The 16,158-nt window shown below is 41.5% G+C and overlaps 1 protein-coding gene across 14 annotated transcripts in view; it reads left to right on the forward strand.

Annotated features, from left to right (window-relative positions):
* Window positions 1-16,158, forward strand: part of LOC139748644 (uncharacterized) — a 321,771-nt gene that overhangs the window by 147,445 nt on the left and 158,168 nt on the right. For all 14 annotated transcript variants that reach the window (XR_011712788.1, XR_011712787.1, XM_071661886.1 and 11 more), the window contains 2 exons: window positions 1,106-1,587; window positions 8,365-8,470. Coding sequence is in view for 12 of the 14 variants with exons in the window: in XM_071661886.1 (XP_071517987.1) it covers window positions 1,106-1,587; window positions 8,365-8,470 (588 nt within the window). In the remaining 2 variants the exon portion in view is untranslated. The remainder of the gene's footprint in view (window positions 1-1,105; window positions 1,588-8,364; window positions 8,471-16,158) is intronic.

Genomic DNA, 16,158 nt, shown 5'->3' on the forward strand with positions numbered 1-16,158 from the left:
TGGGGTAAATCATGGAAAGTCTTGTGGGGCCTTGATGTGGAAAGGGAGCTGTGGTTTTGATGCATTACACATGACAGCTAGAGACTGAGTGTGAACGAATGTGGCCTTTGTTGTCTTTACCTGGTGCTACCTCGCATAGGGGGAAGGGGGTGCCATTTCATTTATGGCGGGGTGGCAGTGGGAATAGATGAAGGCAGCAAGTGTGGATGTGTTCTTGTGTTTATATGTATATATCTGTGTATGTTTAGGTATGTATGCTTTGAAATGTATAGGTACTAACGTGTGTATGTGGGCGTTTATGTATATATGTGGGTATTTGGGTGGGTTGAGCCATTTTTTTGTCTGTTTCTTGTGCTACCTCACTAATGTGGGAGACAGCAACTGACTGTAATAGGAAAAAATAAATGTATATGTATGTATATGAGTGTGGATGGGTCTTTATGTACATATATGTGTATATGAGTGGATAGGTCATTCTTCATCAGATTTCTGGTGCTACCTCGCTAATGCGGGAAATGGTGATCAGGTATAATGATAATAATGATGATAATAGATACTGGTAGGTTTTCTGCATATGCTAAACTTAAACATGTTTCTATCCCTATGTATCATTCCATCTAAATATGGTAACAAATGATTATGTTCCACATCCACATCCTCTTCAGCTCTCTTGTACTTACACCTCTTACTACCACAACTTTCTCTTACCATATAATTTTCAGTTCAAACAACCCATCTCATACTCTTATTGTCCTCAAACATTTAATCTCCATCACAGTCAGCCCTCCTGTGGCTCCATTCACTGTTGTACCCACTCCCTGGTATCTGGACTATTCACTTCCTTCAGGTTTTCTTCATTCAAACCCTCATTTCTTATAACCCCTCTATTTACTGGTAAATTTGATAATGATACTTTTATTCAGTTATTCTCAACTTTTTTCTTGCACTCACTCTTTCAAACTCAGTCACCAGGTTCTGCAGTTTGTCCCTTGAATACATGGAAATGCTGTTCTGAAAAAATAAAGATTTCAGGAGTACAATACAAAAATGCCTCTGATTTCTCAGTGTATGCTGCTCATTCTTAATATTTGTTTTCTCTTTTTAGGCTCAGACTCGATCATCATCTAAGCATCGTGAAGAAAGCCGTGAAAAAGAGGAATCCACAAAGAAGACTGGGACCCCAACAAGAAAAGCCAAAGGGGAACGATCTGCCTCTACTACTACCGCTATTACTACTGCTGCTGCTGTTATTGCTTCTTCAGCAGCTGTTTCTAATACTGTTGCTGTTTCTTCTTTGTCTCCAACACCCACGTCTACTCCTACTGTTACACCAACCCCTGACAATGAAGATAATGTTGATGAAGATGATGATTGTACATCTAATACATCTACTCCTATCTCTGCATCCACCTCCAGTGCCACCACTTCTGTAACTGCTAGTCCTGCCAATGATAAAAAGACAAAAAAAAACAAAGTTGTGAAAGCAGGCCTTGGACAAACATCAGTCCCAGTACCAGCAGAAGACTCCCCTGGTGCTAAGAAACGGGGTCGCAAGAAGAAAGTAGAAGGTGAACTGGAACCTCCTGTGTAAGTATAAGCTGTATTTGAACTATCATAAGATTGTAACTGGAGATGGATCTGTGCATGATTCTAGAGATAAGACTGTAAAGATTCCCTGAACTACTATAAATAACTATTATTGGGTTATAGATTTATTAGTATTCGCCACCCATAGAAGAAGTATGTGAATGGCTTTTCATTCTCACCACATTCTGGAACCCAATATAAGGTCTGTGATATATTTTCAAAGCCATGAGTTTCGATGATTTCACCCTTTCTTAATCAAAGTTGACAAAGTCATAAACCTTCATGATGAGAGCAGAAAATGTGTACAGTATTTTTCCAATCCTTGGGGATAGAGTAGAGAAAGTACAACCTTTGCATTCTCTGTATATTGTAGAATGTGACTTAAAGTGTGAGAGCTAGGGGCTGGAAATCCTCCCCTCTGTGCATTTTAGTTTCTGTAAGTGAAAATAGATGGAAAGAAAACAAATGAAAGTTCATCCTCCTCCAAGACTCAGGCTGGAGTGTTTGAATGTTTTTGAATGGAAGCAGGATGAGAAGAAGGGAGAGAGACAGGTATTATATTTGGGAAGAGGAACCTGGCTGAGTCAAGGCAGAATTGTGGGAAGCCCCAGACTGATTTGGGTGAAAAAGAAAGTGGATGATGTGAGGTGGGTGATTGTGCATATACACCTGTAGCAAGAGAATATTGAAAGAGTTTTGGGGGAGCTGAGTCAGTGTCAGTATTTTTGATATAAGTTGTACAAAGGCAAAGGGGATGAAGGTGAATGTTCAAATTACAGAGGTATAAGTTTTTTGAGTATTCCTGGGAATTTGTATGGGAGGGGAGTGATTGAAAGGGTGAAGGCATGTACAGAGTATCAGATTGGGGAGGAGTAAGGTGGTTTCAGAAGTGGTAGAGGATGTATGGATCACCTGTTTGCTTTGAAGAATGTATGTGAGAAATACTTAGAAAAACTAATGGAGCTGTATGTAGCATTTATGGATCTGGAGAAGGCATATGATAGAATTGATAGAGATGCTCTGTAGAAGGTATTAAGAATATATGGTGTGGTAGGCAAGTTGCTAGAAGCAGTTAAAAGTTTTTAACGCGGATGTTGTTAGGCATGTATACGAGTAGGAAGAGAGGAAAGTGATTGGTTCCCAGTGAATGTCGGTTTGCGGCAGGGGTGTGATGTCTCCATGGTTGTTTAATTTGTTAATGGATGGGGTTGTTAGGGAGGTGAATGCAAGAGATAGGGGCAAGTATGCAGTCTGCTGTGGATGAGAGGGCTTGCTAAGTGAGTCAGTTTTTTTTCGCTGATGATACAGCGCTGGTGGCTGATTCAGGTGAGAAAGTGCATAAGTTGGTGACTGAATTTGGTAAAGTGTGGGAAAGAAGAAAGCTGAGAGTAAATGTGAATAAGATCAAGGTTATTAGGTACAGTAGGGTTGAGGGACAAGTCAATTGGGAGGTAAGTTTGAATGGAGGAAAATGGAGGAAGTGAAATGTTTTAGATATCTGGGAGTAGATTTGGCAGTGGATGGAACCATGGAAGTGGAAGTGAGTCATAGGGTGGGGGAGGGGGCGAAGGTTCTTGGAGTGTTGGGAGTGTTGAAGAATGTGTGGAAGGCGAGAACATTATCTTGGAAAGCAAAAATGGGTTTGTTTGAAGGAATAGTGGTTCCAACAATGTTATATGGTTGTGAGGCGTGGGCTATAGATAGGGGTGTGTGGAGGATGATGGATATGCTGGAAGTGAAGTGAGATGTTTAAGGACAATATGAGGTGTGAGGTGTTTTGATCGAGTAAGTAAGGAAAGGGTAAGAGAGATGTGTGGTAATAAAAAGAGTGTGGTTGAGAAAGCAGAAGAGGGTGTATTGAAATGGTTTGGTCATATGGAGAGAATGAGTGAGGAAAGATTGACAAAGAGGATATACGTGTCAGTGGTGGAGGGAATGAAGAGAAGTGGGAGACCAAATTGGAGGTGGAAGGATGGAGTGAAAAAAATTTCAAGCGATTGGGGCCTGAACATGCAGGAGGGTGAAAGGCGTTCTAGGAATAGAGTGAATTGGAACAATGTGGGATACCGGGGTCGACGTGCTGTCAATGGATTGAACCAGGGCATGTGAAGCGTCTGGAATAAGCCATGGAAAGTTTTGTGGGGCCTGGATGTGGTAAGGGAGCTGTAGTTTCAGTGCATTATACATGACAGCTAGAGACTGAGTGTGAATGAATGTGGCCTTTGTTGTCTTTTCCTAGTGCTACTTTGTGCGCATGTGGGGGAAGGGGTTGTCATTTCATGTGTGGCGGGGTGGCGATGGGAATGAATAAAGGCAGCAAGTATGAATTATGTACATGTGTATATATGTAAATATGTATATGTCTTTGTATGTATGTGTTTGATGATAGAGTGGCAGATATAGGGTGTTTTGGTCGAGGTGGTGTGCAAAGTGAGAGGGTTAGGGAAAATGATTTGGTAAACAGAGAAGAGGTAGTAAAAGCTTTGCGGAAGATGAAAGCCGGCAAGGCAGCAGGTTTGGATGGTATTGCAGTGGAATTTATTAAAAAAGGGGGTGACTGTATTATTGACTGGTTGGTAAGGTTATTTAATGTATGTATGACTCATGGTGAGGTGCCTGAGGATTGGCGGAATGCATGCATAGTGCCATTGTACAAAGGGAAAGGGGATAAGAGTGAGTGCTCAAATTTCAGAGGTATAAGTTTGTTGAGTATTCCTGGTAAATTATATGGGAGGGTATTGATTGAGAGGGTGAAGGCATGTACAGAGCATCAGATTGGGGAAGAGCAGTGTGGTTTCAGAAGTGGTAGAGGATGTGTGGATCAGGTGTTTGCTTTGAAGAATGTATGTGAGAAATACTTAGAAAAGCAAATGGATTTGTATGTAGCATTTATGGATCTGGAGAAGGCATATGATAGAGTTGATAGAGATGCTCTGTGGAAGGTATTAAGAATATATGGTGTGGGAGGCAAGTTGTTAGAAGCAGTGAAAAGTTTTTATTTAGGATGTAAGGCATGTGTACGTGTAGGAATAGAGGAAAGTGATTGGTTCTCAGTGAATGTAGGTTTGCGGCAGGGGTGTGTGATGTCTCCATGGTTGTTTAATTTGTTTATGGATGGGGTTGTTAGGGAGGTAAATGCAAGAGTTTTGGAAAGAGGGGCAAGTATGAAGTCTGTTGTGGATGAGAGAGCTTGGGAAGTGAGTCAGTTGTTGTTTGCTGATGATACAGCGCTGGTGGCTGATTCATGTGAGAAACTGCAGAAGCTGGTGACTGAGTTTGGTAAAGTGTGTGAAAGAAGAAAGTTAAGAATAAATGTGAATAAGAGCAAGGTTATTAGGTACAGTAGGGTTGAGGGTCAAGTCAATTGGGAGGTAAGTTTGAATGGAGCAAAACTGGAGGAAGTAAAGTGTTTTAGATATGTGGGAGTGGATCTGGCAGCAGATGGAACCATGGAAGCGGAAGTGGATCATAGGGTGGGGGAGGGGGCGAAAATCCTGGGAGCCTTGAAGAATGTGTGGAAGTCGAGAACATTATCTCGGAAAGCAAAAATGGGTATGTTTGAAGGAATAGTGGTTCCAACAATGTTGTATGGTTGCGAGCGTGGGCTATGGATAGAGTTGTGCGCAGGAGGGTGGATGTGCTGGAAATGAGATGTTTGAGGACAATGTGTGGTGTGAGGTGGTTTGATCGAGTAAGTAACGTAAGGGTAAGAGAGATGTGTAGAAATAAAAAGAGCGTGGTTGAGAGAGCAGAAGAGGGTGTTTTGAAATGGTTTGGGCACATGGAGAGAATGAGTGAGGAAAGATTGACCAAGAGGATATATGTGTCGGAGGTGGAGGGAACGAGGAGAAGTGGGAGACCAAATTGGAGGTGGAAAGATGGGAGTGAAAAAGATTTTGTGTGATCGGGGCCTGAACATGCAGGAGGGTGAAAGGACGGCAAGGAATAGAGTGAATTGGATTGATGTGGTATACCGGGGTTGACGTGCTGTCAGTGGATTGAATCAGGGCATGTGAAGCGTCTGGGGTAAACCATGGAAAGCTGTGTAGGTATGTATATTTGCGTGTGTGGACGTATGTATATACATGTGTATGAGGGTGGGTTGGGCCATTTCTTTCGTCTGTTTCCCTGCGCTACCTCGCAAACGCGGGAGACAGCGACAAAGCAAAAAAAAAAATGTATATATATGTATACGTTGAAATGTATAGGTATGTATATTTGCGTGTGTGGACGTGTAAGTATATACAAGTGTATGTGGGTGTGTTGGGCCATTCTTTCATCTGTTTCTTTGCACTACCTCGCTAACGTGGGAGACAGCGACAAAGTATGATAAATATAAATGAATATCATGAATATCATGGGTGATTATTGGTGCATATGCACCTGGGCATGAGAAGAAAGAACATGAGAGGCAAGTGTTTTGGGAGCAGCTGAATGAGTGTGTTAGTGGTTTTGATGCACGAGACCGGGTTATAGTGATGGGTGATTTGAATGCAAAGGTGATTAATGTGGCAGTTGAGGGAATAATTGGTATACATGGGGTGTTCAGTGTTGTAAATGGAAATGGTGAAGAGCTTGTAGATTTATGTGCTGAAAAAGGACTGATGATTGGGAATACCTGGTTTAAATAGCGAGATATACGTAAGTATACTTATGTAAGTAGGAGAGATGGCCAGAGAGCGTTATTGGATTACGTGTTAATTGACAGGCGCGCGAAAGAGAGACTTTTGGATGTTAATGTGCTGAGAGGTGCAACTGGAGGGATGTCTGATCATTATCTTGTGGAGGCTAAGGTGAAGATTTGTATGGGTTTTCAGAAAAAAAGAGTGAATGTTGGGGTGAAGAGGGTGGTGAGAGTAAGTGAACTTGGGAAGGAGACTTGTGTGAGGAAGTACCAGGAGAGACTGAGTACAGAATGGAAAAAGGTGAGAACAATGGAAGTAAGGGGAGTGGGGGAGGAATGGGATGTATTTAGGGAATCAGTGATGGATTGCGCAAAAGATGCTTGTGGCATGAGAAGAGTGGGAGGTGGGTTGATTAGAAAGGGTAGTGAGTGGTGGGATGAAGAAGTAAGAGTATTAGTGAAAGAGAAGAGAGAGGCATTTGGACGATTTTTGCAGGGAAAAAATGCAGTTGAGTGGGAGACGTATAAAAGAAAGAGACAGGAGGTCAAGAGAAAGGTGCAAGAGGTGAAAAAAGGGCAAATGAGAGTTGGGGTGAGAGAGTATCATTAAATTTTAGGGAGAATAAAAAGATGTTCTGGAAGGAGGTAAATAAAGTGCGTAAGACAAGGGAGCAAATGGGAACTAGTGAAGGGGGCTAATGGGGAGGTGATAACAAGTAGTGGTGATGTGAGAAGGAGATGGAGTGAGTATTTTGAAGGTTTGTTGAATGTGTTTGATGATAGAGTGGCAGATATAGGGTGTTTTGGTCGAGGTGGTGTGCAAAGTGAGAGGGGGTAGGGAAAATGATTTGGTAAACAGAGAAGAGGTAGTAAAAGCTTTGCGGAAGATGAAAGCCGGCAAGGCAGCAGGTTTGGATGGTATTGCAGTGGAATTTATTAAAAAAGGGGGTGACTGTATTGTTGACTGGTTGGTAAGGTTATTTAATGTATGTATGACTCACGGTGAGGTGCCTGAGGATTGGCGGAATAGGTGCATAGTGCCATTGTACAAAGGCAAAGGGGATAAGAGTGATTGCTCAAGTTTGAATGGAGCAAAACTGGAGGAAGTAAAGTGTTTTAGATATCTGGGAGTGGATCTGGCAGCGGATGGAACCATGGAAGCGTAAGTGGATCATAGGGTGGGGGAGGGGGCGAAAATTCTGGGAGCCTTGAAGAATGTGTGGAAGTCGAGAACATTATCTCGGAAAGCAAAAATGGGTATGTTTGAAGGAATAGCGGTTCCAACAATGTTGTATGGTTGCGAGGCATGGGCTATGGATAGAGTTGTGCGCAGGAGGATGGATGTGCTGGAAATGAGATGTTTGAGGACAATGTGTGGTGTGAGGTGGTTTGATCGAGTAAGTAACATAAGGGTGAGAGAGATGTGTGGAAATAAAAAGAGCGTGGTTGAGAGAGCAGAAGAGGGTGTTTTGAAATGGTTTGGGCACATAGAGAGAATGAGTGAGGAAAGATTGACCAAGAGGATATATGTGTCGGAGGTGGAGGGAACGAGGAGAAGAGGGAGACCAAATTGGAGGTGGAAAGATGGAGTGAAAAAGATTTTGTGTGATCGGGGCCTGAACATGCAGGAGGGTGAAAGGAGGGCAAGGAATAGAGTGAATTGGAGCGATGTGGTATACCGGGGTTGACGTGCTGTCAGTGGATTGAATCGGGGCATGTGAAGCGTCTGGGGTAAACCATGGAAAGCTGTGTAGGTATGTATATTTGCGTGTGTGGACGTATGTATATACATGTGTATGGGGGGGGGGGTTGGGCCATTTCTTTCGTCTGTTTCCTTGCACTACCTCGCAAACGCGGGAGACAGCGACAAAGCAAAAGAAAAAAAAAAAAAAAAACATGCATATGAGTGGATGGACCATTCTTCATCTGTTTCCTGGTGCTACCTTGCTGATGCAGGAAACAGCAATTAAGTATAATAAAGTAATAGATAATAGTATATGTATGTATGTAGCAGTTTTTGATTAATGAGGGGACATATTGCAAGAGGTTGGTGGTAAATATTTCATGTAGAGTATTCCATCTTACAGCTTATTTTATGACCTAAGTACTTACACTTTTTATTTTGGATGATTAATGTACTAATTCCCAACCAGGGGGAAGGCACTTATACCTGCGCATGTTCCTGTGAATGTTGGCGATAAGCTTCGGGTTCTGTATGGACCTAGTGCAAAAGAATCCAAGGTTACATACGAAGCAAAGGTAAAGACTATTTTAAGGTTATCCTTTTTTCATAACTTTGTATATTTCTCTTGTACTGTTTGTTAATTTTGCCATTATCTTGTTTTCCTTAGATTCTTCTTAATCAGGTTTGACTGAAAGCTTTACTAGTGTTCATTTGAGTGAAAGATTTTGAGACAAGAAGAATGGGTTGAAAGTGCTTGATAATGATAAGGGAAGGAGCACTAGAATTAGATATCCATATGAAACAGTGGTTTCCCGAGGAGGGCTCTCAGAACAGATTGAGATAATTTAGATTCATGCGTAGAATCCAACACTGGGGTGAAATGAAAGTTTATCTTTCCTTTTAAGAATGCATTTTCGCAGTTCTGTAACAGGGAATCAAAGTAACAGATAGTTAATGTGAAATAGGATCATGGAGTATGAGACAGTCATTCTTAACATATCAACATAAGCACATATTATTAGCTAGGAAGCATGAAATGTTTATTCACAATTTTGATTAGAGCAGTTGTTGCTGTTACATGCAAGCCTGACCTAAACTCACCCATAGCTTACAGTCTCCATCATTTATTCCTCTTTCATACATTACTGTAAGTAATACATTTGTATGACCCATAATTGTTTCAGTCTGTTGTCACCGTAAAAGTTAATGATATGCGGAAAATAAGATAAATAGGAAAGTTGATAAAGGGATAATAGATGTAAATGGAGGAAGGATTGAGTGAGTATTTTTGAACTAATGTTGAATGTATTTAATGATGGGGTGACAGATGTTGGGTGTTTTAGTCGGTGGTATGCAAAATAAGAGAGTTATGGAGGGTGATTTTGTGAAGAGAGAAGAGGTGGTGAAACTTTATGTAAGATGAAATGTTGGGACTAATATACTTTAAAAGATGCCAATGTTTGCCCTTTCAGATATAATTTTTTGGTGGTCCCACAAGCTTTGCTCCCTTACCCACCCTATAACTCACTTCTTCCGTGGTTCCGTTCTCTGCCATGCACGTTCCTAGGCATCAAAACACTTCACTTCCCACAAGTTTCCTCCATTCATACTTGGACCCCAACTAACCTGACCCTCAACCCTGGTAAACCTAATTACCTTGCTTTTATTCACATTTAATCTCTATTTCCTACTTTCACATATTCTTCCAACTCAGTCATCAACTTTTGCAGTATCTCACTTTAATCTGCCCCCAGTGCTGTATCATCAGCAAACAATAACTGACTCATTTTCTAGACCCTTTATTCCCCACAGACTTCATGCTCACCTCTCTCCCCAAGACCCTTACATTTACCTCCCTCATCAACACACTCCTAGCCAGTGTTGGGCATCAGTAACTGAATAGTTAACTTTGACAGAGATAATCTGATTACCTCAATTTCTAAGTCTGATGTCAATAATCAAACAATTTTTAATACCTAGTTATCATAAGTCAATGATAATCTGATAACGATAGCATTTTAATAAGATTTTAAAAAACAAGGAAAAAGCTTCAAAACCCATAGAAAATGCTTTTTGCTTAATAATTTTGAAAGTTTTTATTAAGAATATAATGTTTTGAAACCTTTGTAACCAAACCAATACAGTGAACTTAATTTTGATTTACCAGATAATGATTAAGGCAGGAACTGAAAGGTGACTTTGAAATTTAAGTACATTTATTAAATTTTTTTTTTTTTTTTGCTGTCTCCCGTGTTTGCGAGGTAGCGCAAGGAAACAGACGAAAGAAATGGCCCAAACACAAACATACCCATTTTTGCTTTCCGAGATAATGTTCTCGGCTTCCACACATTCTTCAAGGCTCCCAGGATTTTTGCCCCCTCCCCCACCCTATGATTCACTTCCGCTTCCATAGTGCTGTCAGTAGACTGAATCAGGGCATATGAAATGTTTGGGGTAAACCTTGGAAAAGTCTGTGGGGCCTGAATGTGAATAGGGAGCTATGGTTTCGATGCATTACACATGGCAGCTAGAGACTGAGTGTGAATGAATGTGGCCTTTTTTTTGTCTTTTTCTGGCTCTGCCTTGCTGACATGGGGTGGCGATGCTGTTTCCTGTGGTGCGCGGTGGCGCCAGAAATGGATGAAGGCAAGCAAGTATAAATATGTACATGTGTGTATATGTATATGTTGATATGTATATGTATGTATATGTACATGGATATGCATGTATGTATATATGTGTGTATGTGAGTGGATGGATCTTTCTTCATCTCTTTCCTGATGCTGCCTCGCTGACATGGGAAACGGCAATCGAGTACAATAATGATAATCATTAAACTGTTAAGCATACTGTACAGTATTTATATACAAAGTCAGAATTAGCAATTAATCAACTCAAAATGTAAAAAAAGATTTATTTTTGTTATAATTGTACTTAATCGCTGTTTCCCGCTTCAGTGAGGTAGCACCAGGAAATAGACGAAGAATGGTCCATCAACTCACACACACACACACATATATATATATTTATTATATTATATTTTATTATACTTAACTGCCGTCTCTCACGTTAGCGAGTTAGCGCAAGGAAACAGACAAGGAATGGCCCAACCCACCCACATACACATGTATATACATAAACGCCCACACACACATTATTATTTTTTTTTTTATACTTTGTCACTGTCTCCCGCGTTAGTGAGGTAGCACAAGGAAACAGATGAAAGAATGGCCCAACCCACCCACATACACATGTATATACATAAATGCCCACACATGCACATATACATACATATACATTTCAATGTATACATAAATATACATATACAGACGTATACATATATACACATGTACATATCCACACTTGCTGCCTTCATCCATTCCCATTGCCACCCTGCCACACACAAAATAGCCAGGGAAAAAAAAAAGAAAAAAGAAAAAAAAAAAAGCCACATTCGTTCACAGTCTCTAGCTGTCATGTGTAATGCACAGAAACCACAGCTCCCTTTCCATGTCCAGGCCCCACAGACCTTTCAATGGCTTACCCCAGACACTTCACATGCCCTGGTTCAGTCCATTGACAGCATGTCAGAAGCAGTTACTAATTACTGACAACTTAGAATTATATAATAATTGCATTATGACAAAGAGTCTTTTTAGAGTCTATGAGTCCCACACTCACACTGTGTGCTGGTTGCCTGAAGCTTCAGGAAGATCAACTTCTCAAAGTTAAACCCTGCTGACAGCCTTGACCTCTTAGGCCTTGGGATGTCCTTGCTGAGACAGAAAAGCTGTTCCATTGTGGCACAGGACAGAATGGGTGTGTTTCCATGGACCATGGTCCCTTGTAGTTTTGACTCTTGTAAGTTAACTTGTAGAGACCAGACCAAAGAGAGAAGTTAGAGAACTGAACGCTGTCAAGTTGATGATGATACTAAACAGTGTTACCAGCTGCTGCCGATACGGCCGAATCCACAGTGTGTGACAGGATTGCTAGGTCTGTCCTTTTGTAAATCTGGTTTTCCTATTTATTTTGAGAAAAAAAGAACAGCCTATATCTGCCCTTTTTATAGTATTTTATTTCTTTCTTTCTTTCAAACTATTCGCCATTTCCTGCATTAGCAAGGTAGTGTTAAGAATAGAGGACTGGGCCTCTGAGGGAATATCCTCACCTGGCCCCCTTCTCTGTTCCTTCTTTTGAAAAATTAAAAAAAGAAACGAGGGGAGGATTTCCAGCTCCACGCTCCTTCCCCTTTTAGATGCCTTCTACGACACGCAGGGAATACGTGGGAAGTATTCTTTCTCCCCGTCCCCAGGGATAAGTATTTTATTTAGCTTTTTTTTTTTTTTTTTATCCCTGGGGATAGAGGGGAAAGAATACTTCCCAAGTATTCCCTGCGTGTCATAGAAGGCGACTAAAAGGGAAGGGGGGGGGTTAGAAATCCTCCCCTCTTTTTTTTTTTTTAATTTTCCAAAAGAAGGAACAAACAAAGGGGCCAGGTGAGGATATTCCCTCAAAGGTCCAGTCCTCTGTTCTTGACGCTACCTCGCTAACGCGGGAAATGGCAAATAGTATGAAACAAAAAAGAAAATTTAGCTTTTTACATGATAATTACAAAGTTCATGAATCTTAATAGAATTCTTTCCCTGCCAGATAATTGGCATCTGTCAGCCAACAAGATCCATGGACATGTCTGCTTCTGCTTGTAACCTTGCACTGTACCTGTATGGTACAGGAACAGTTTAGGGGAGGGAGGGGAAGGGGGACTGGAGGAGTTAGAACTGGGGTCTGGGAGGGAGTCAGTAATGGCATGTTTGGTGGCTGGGCTATTACTAACATAATGTGTAAGGGAAAGACTAATCTGTTTTTGATATTTGTTGGAAATGAGATATTTGAGGACAATATGTGGTGTGAGGTGGTTTAATTGAGTAGGTAATGAAAGGGCAAGAGAGATGGTGTGGTAATAAAAAGAGTGTGGTTGAGAGAGCAGAAGAGGGTGTGTTGAAATGGTTTAGTCACATGGAGAGAATGAGTGAGGAAAGATTGACAAAGAACATATATGTGTTGGAGGTGGAGGGAACGAGAAGTGGGAGACCAAATTGGAAGTGGAAGGATGGAGTGAAAATGATTTTGAGTGTTGGGCCTGAACATACAGGAGGGTAAAAGGCGAGCAAGGAGTAGAGTAAATTGGAACGATGTGGTATACCAGGGTGGATGTGCTGTCAATGGATTGAACCAGGGCATGTGAAGTGTCTTGGGTAAACCATGGGAAGTTTTGTGGGGCCTGGATGTGGAAAGGGAGCTGTGGTTTTGGTGCATTACACATGACATAGAGACTGAGTGTGAACGAATGAGGCCTTTGTTGTCTTTTCCTACCGCTACCTCACGTGCAAGGGAGGGGGGTTGTCATTTCATGTGACGGGGTGGCGACGAGAGTAGATGAAGGCAGCAAGTATGAGTATGTACATGCATATATATGTATATGTCTGTGTATCTTTATGTATGTATACGTTGAATTGTATAGGTATGTATAAATGCGTGTGTGGGCAGTATGTTTATACGTGGTTATGTGGGTGGGTTGGGCTGTTCTTTCATCTGTTTCCTTGCGCTACCTTGCTAACGCGGGAGATAGCAACAAAATATATTGATAATGATAATAATGATAATGATAATATAATTTTTATCACTATACAAAAAGAATTGATTATTGCCTGGTTATGTTGGACATTATTATTATTATTATTATTATACTTTGTCGCTGTCTCCCGCGTTTGCGAGGTAGCGCAAGGAAACAGACGAAAGGAATGGCCCAACCCCCCCCCATACACATGTATATACATACGTCCACACACGCAAAATATACATACCTACACAGCTTTCCATGGTTTACCCCAGACGCTTCACATGCCTTGATTCAATCCACTGACAGCACGTCAACCCCGGTATAACACATCGCTCCAATTCACTCTATTCCTTGCCCACCTTTCACCCTCGTGCATATTCAGGCCCTGATCACACAAAATCTTTTTCACTCCATCTTTCCACCTCCAATTTGGTCTCCCTCTTCTCCTCGTTCCCTCCACCTCCGACACATATATCCTCTTGGTCAATCTTTCCTCACTCATTCTCTCCATGTGCCCAAACCACTTCAAAACACCCTCTTCTGCTCTCTCAACCACGCTCTTTTTATTTCCACACATCTCTCTTACCCTTACGTTACTCACTCGATCAAACCACCTCACACTACACATTGTCCTCAAACATCTCATTTCCAGCACATCCATCCTCCTGTGCACAACTCTATCCATAGCCCACGCCTCGCAACCATACAACATTGTTGGACATATGAAACAAATATACAGAAGAAGGAGTCACGCGGAGAGTGCTCATCCTCATCGAAGGCTCAGATTGGGGTGTCTAGATGTGTGTGGATGTAACCAAGATGAGAAAAAAGGAGATAGGTAGTATGTTTGATGAAAGGAAACTGGATATTTTGGCTCTGAGTGAAGTAAAGCTCAAGGGTAAAAGGGAAGAGTTGTTTGGTAATGTCTTGGGAGTAAAGTCAGAGGTTAGTGAGAAGACAAGAGCAAGGGAAGGAGTAGCACTACTCCTGAAACAGGAGTGGTGGGAGTATGTGATAGAGTGTAAGAAAGTAAACTCTAGATTGGTATGGGTAAAACTGAAAGTTGATGGAGAGAGATGGGTGATTATTGTTGCATATGCACCTGGGCATGAGAAGAAAGATCATGAGAGGCAAGTGTTTTGGGAGCAGCTGAGTGAGTGTGTTAGTAGTTTTAATGCACGAGACCGGGCTATAGTGATGGGTGATTTGAATGCAAAGGTGAGTAATGTGGCAGTTGAGGGAATAATTGGTGTACATGGGGTGTTCAGTGTTGTAAATGGAAATGGTGAAGAGCTTGTAGATTTATGTGCTGAAAAAGGACTGGTGATTGGGAATACCTGGTTTAAAAAGAGAGATATACATAAGTATACGTATGTAGTAGGAGAAATGGCCAGAGAGCATTATTGGATTGCGTGTTAATTGATAGGCATGCTAAAGAGAGACTTTTGGATGTTACTGTGCTGAGAGGTGCACCTGGAGGGATGTCTGATCATTATCTTGTAGAGGCAAAGGTGAAGATTTGTAGAGGTTTTCAGAAAAGAAGAGAGAATGTTGGGGTGAAGAGAGTGGTGAGAGTAAGTGAGCTTGGGAAGGATACTTGTGTGAGGAAGTACCGGGAAAGACTGAGTACAGAAAGGAAAAATTTGAGAACAAAGGACTTAAGGGGAGTGGGAGAGGAATGGGATGTAGTTAGGGAAGCAATGATGACTTGTGCAAAAGATGCTTGTGGCATGAGCAGTGTGGGAGATGGGCAGATTAGAAAGGGTAGTGAGTGGTGGGATGAAGAAGTAAGATTATTAGTGAAAGAGAGGAGAGGGGCATTTGGACAATTTTAGCAGAGAAATAATACAAATGAGTGGGAGATGTATAAAAGAAAGAGAGTGGTGAGAGTAAGTGAGCTTGGGAAGGATACTTGTGTGAGGAAGTACCAGGAAAGACTGAGTACAGAAAGGAAAAATTTGAGAACAAAGGACTTAAGGGGAGTGGGAGAGGAATGGGATGTAGTTAGGGAAGCAATGATGACTTGTGCAAAAGATGCTTGTGGCATGAGCAGTGTGGGAGATGGGCAGATTAGAAAGGGTAGTGAGTGGTGGGATGAAGAAGTAAGATTATTAGTGAAAGAGGAGAGGGGCATTTGGACAATTTTTGCAGAGAAATAATACAAATGAGTGGGAGATGTATAAAAGAAAGAGGCAAGAGGTCAAGAGAAAGGTGCAAGAGGTGAAAAAGAGAGCAAATGAGAGTTGGGGTGAGAGAGTATCATTGAATTTTAGGGAGAATAAAAAGATGTTCTGGAAGGAGGTAAATAAAGTGCATAAGACAAGGGAACAAATGGGAACATCAGTGAAGGGGGCTAATGGGGAGGTGATAACAAGTAGTGGTGATGTGAGATGGAGTGAGTATTTTGAAGGTTTGGTGAATGTGTTTGATGATAGAGTGGCAGATATAGGGTGTTTTGGTCGAGGTAGTGTGCAAAGTGAGAGGGTTAGGGAGAATGATTTGGTAAACAGAGAAGAGGTAGTAAAAGCTTTACGGAAGATGAAAGCTGGCAAGGCAGCAGGTTTGGGTGATATTGCAATGGAATTTATTAAAAGAGGGGGTGACTGTATTGTTGACTGGTTGGTAAGGTTATTTAATGTA

The sequence above is a fragment of the Panulirus ornatus genome, chromosome 5, assembly GCF_036320965.1.
Source record: "Panulirus ornatus isolate Po-2019 chromosome 5, ASM3632096v1, whole genome shotgun sequence".
Classification (NCBI taxonomy): Eukaryota; Metazoa; Arthropoda; class Malacostraca; order Decapoda; family Palinuridae; genus Panulirus; species Panulirus ornatus.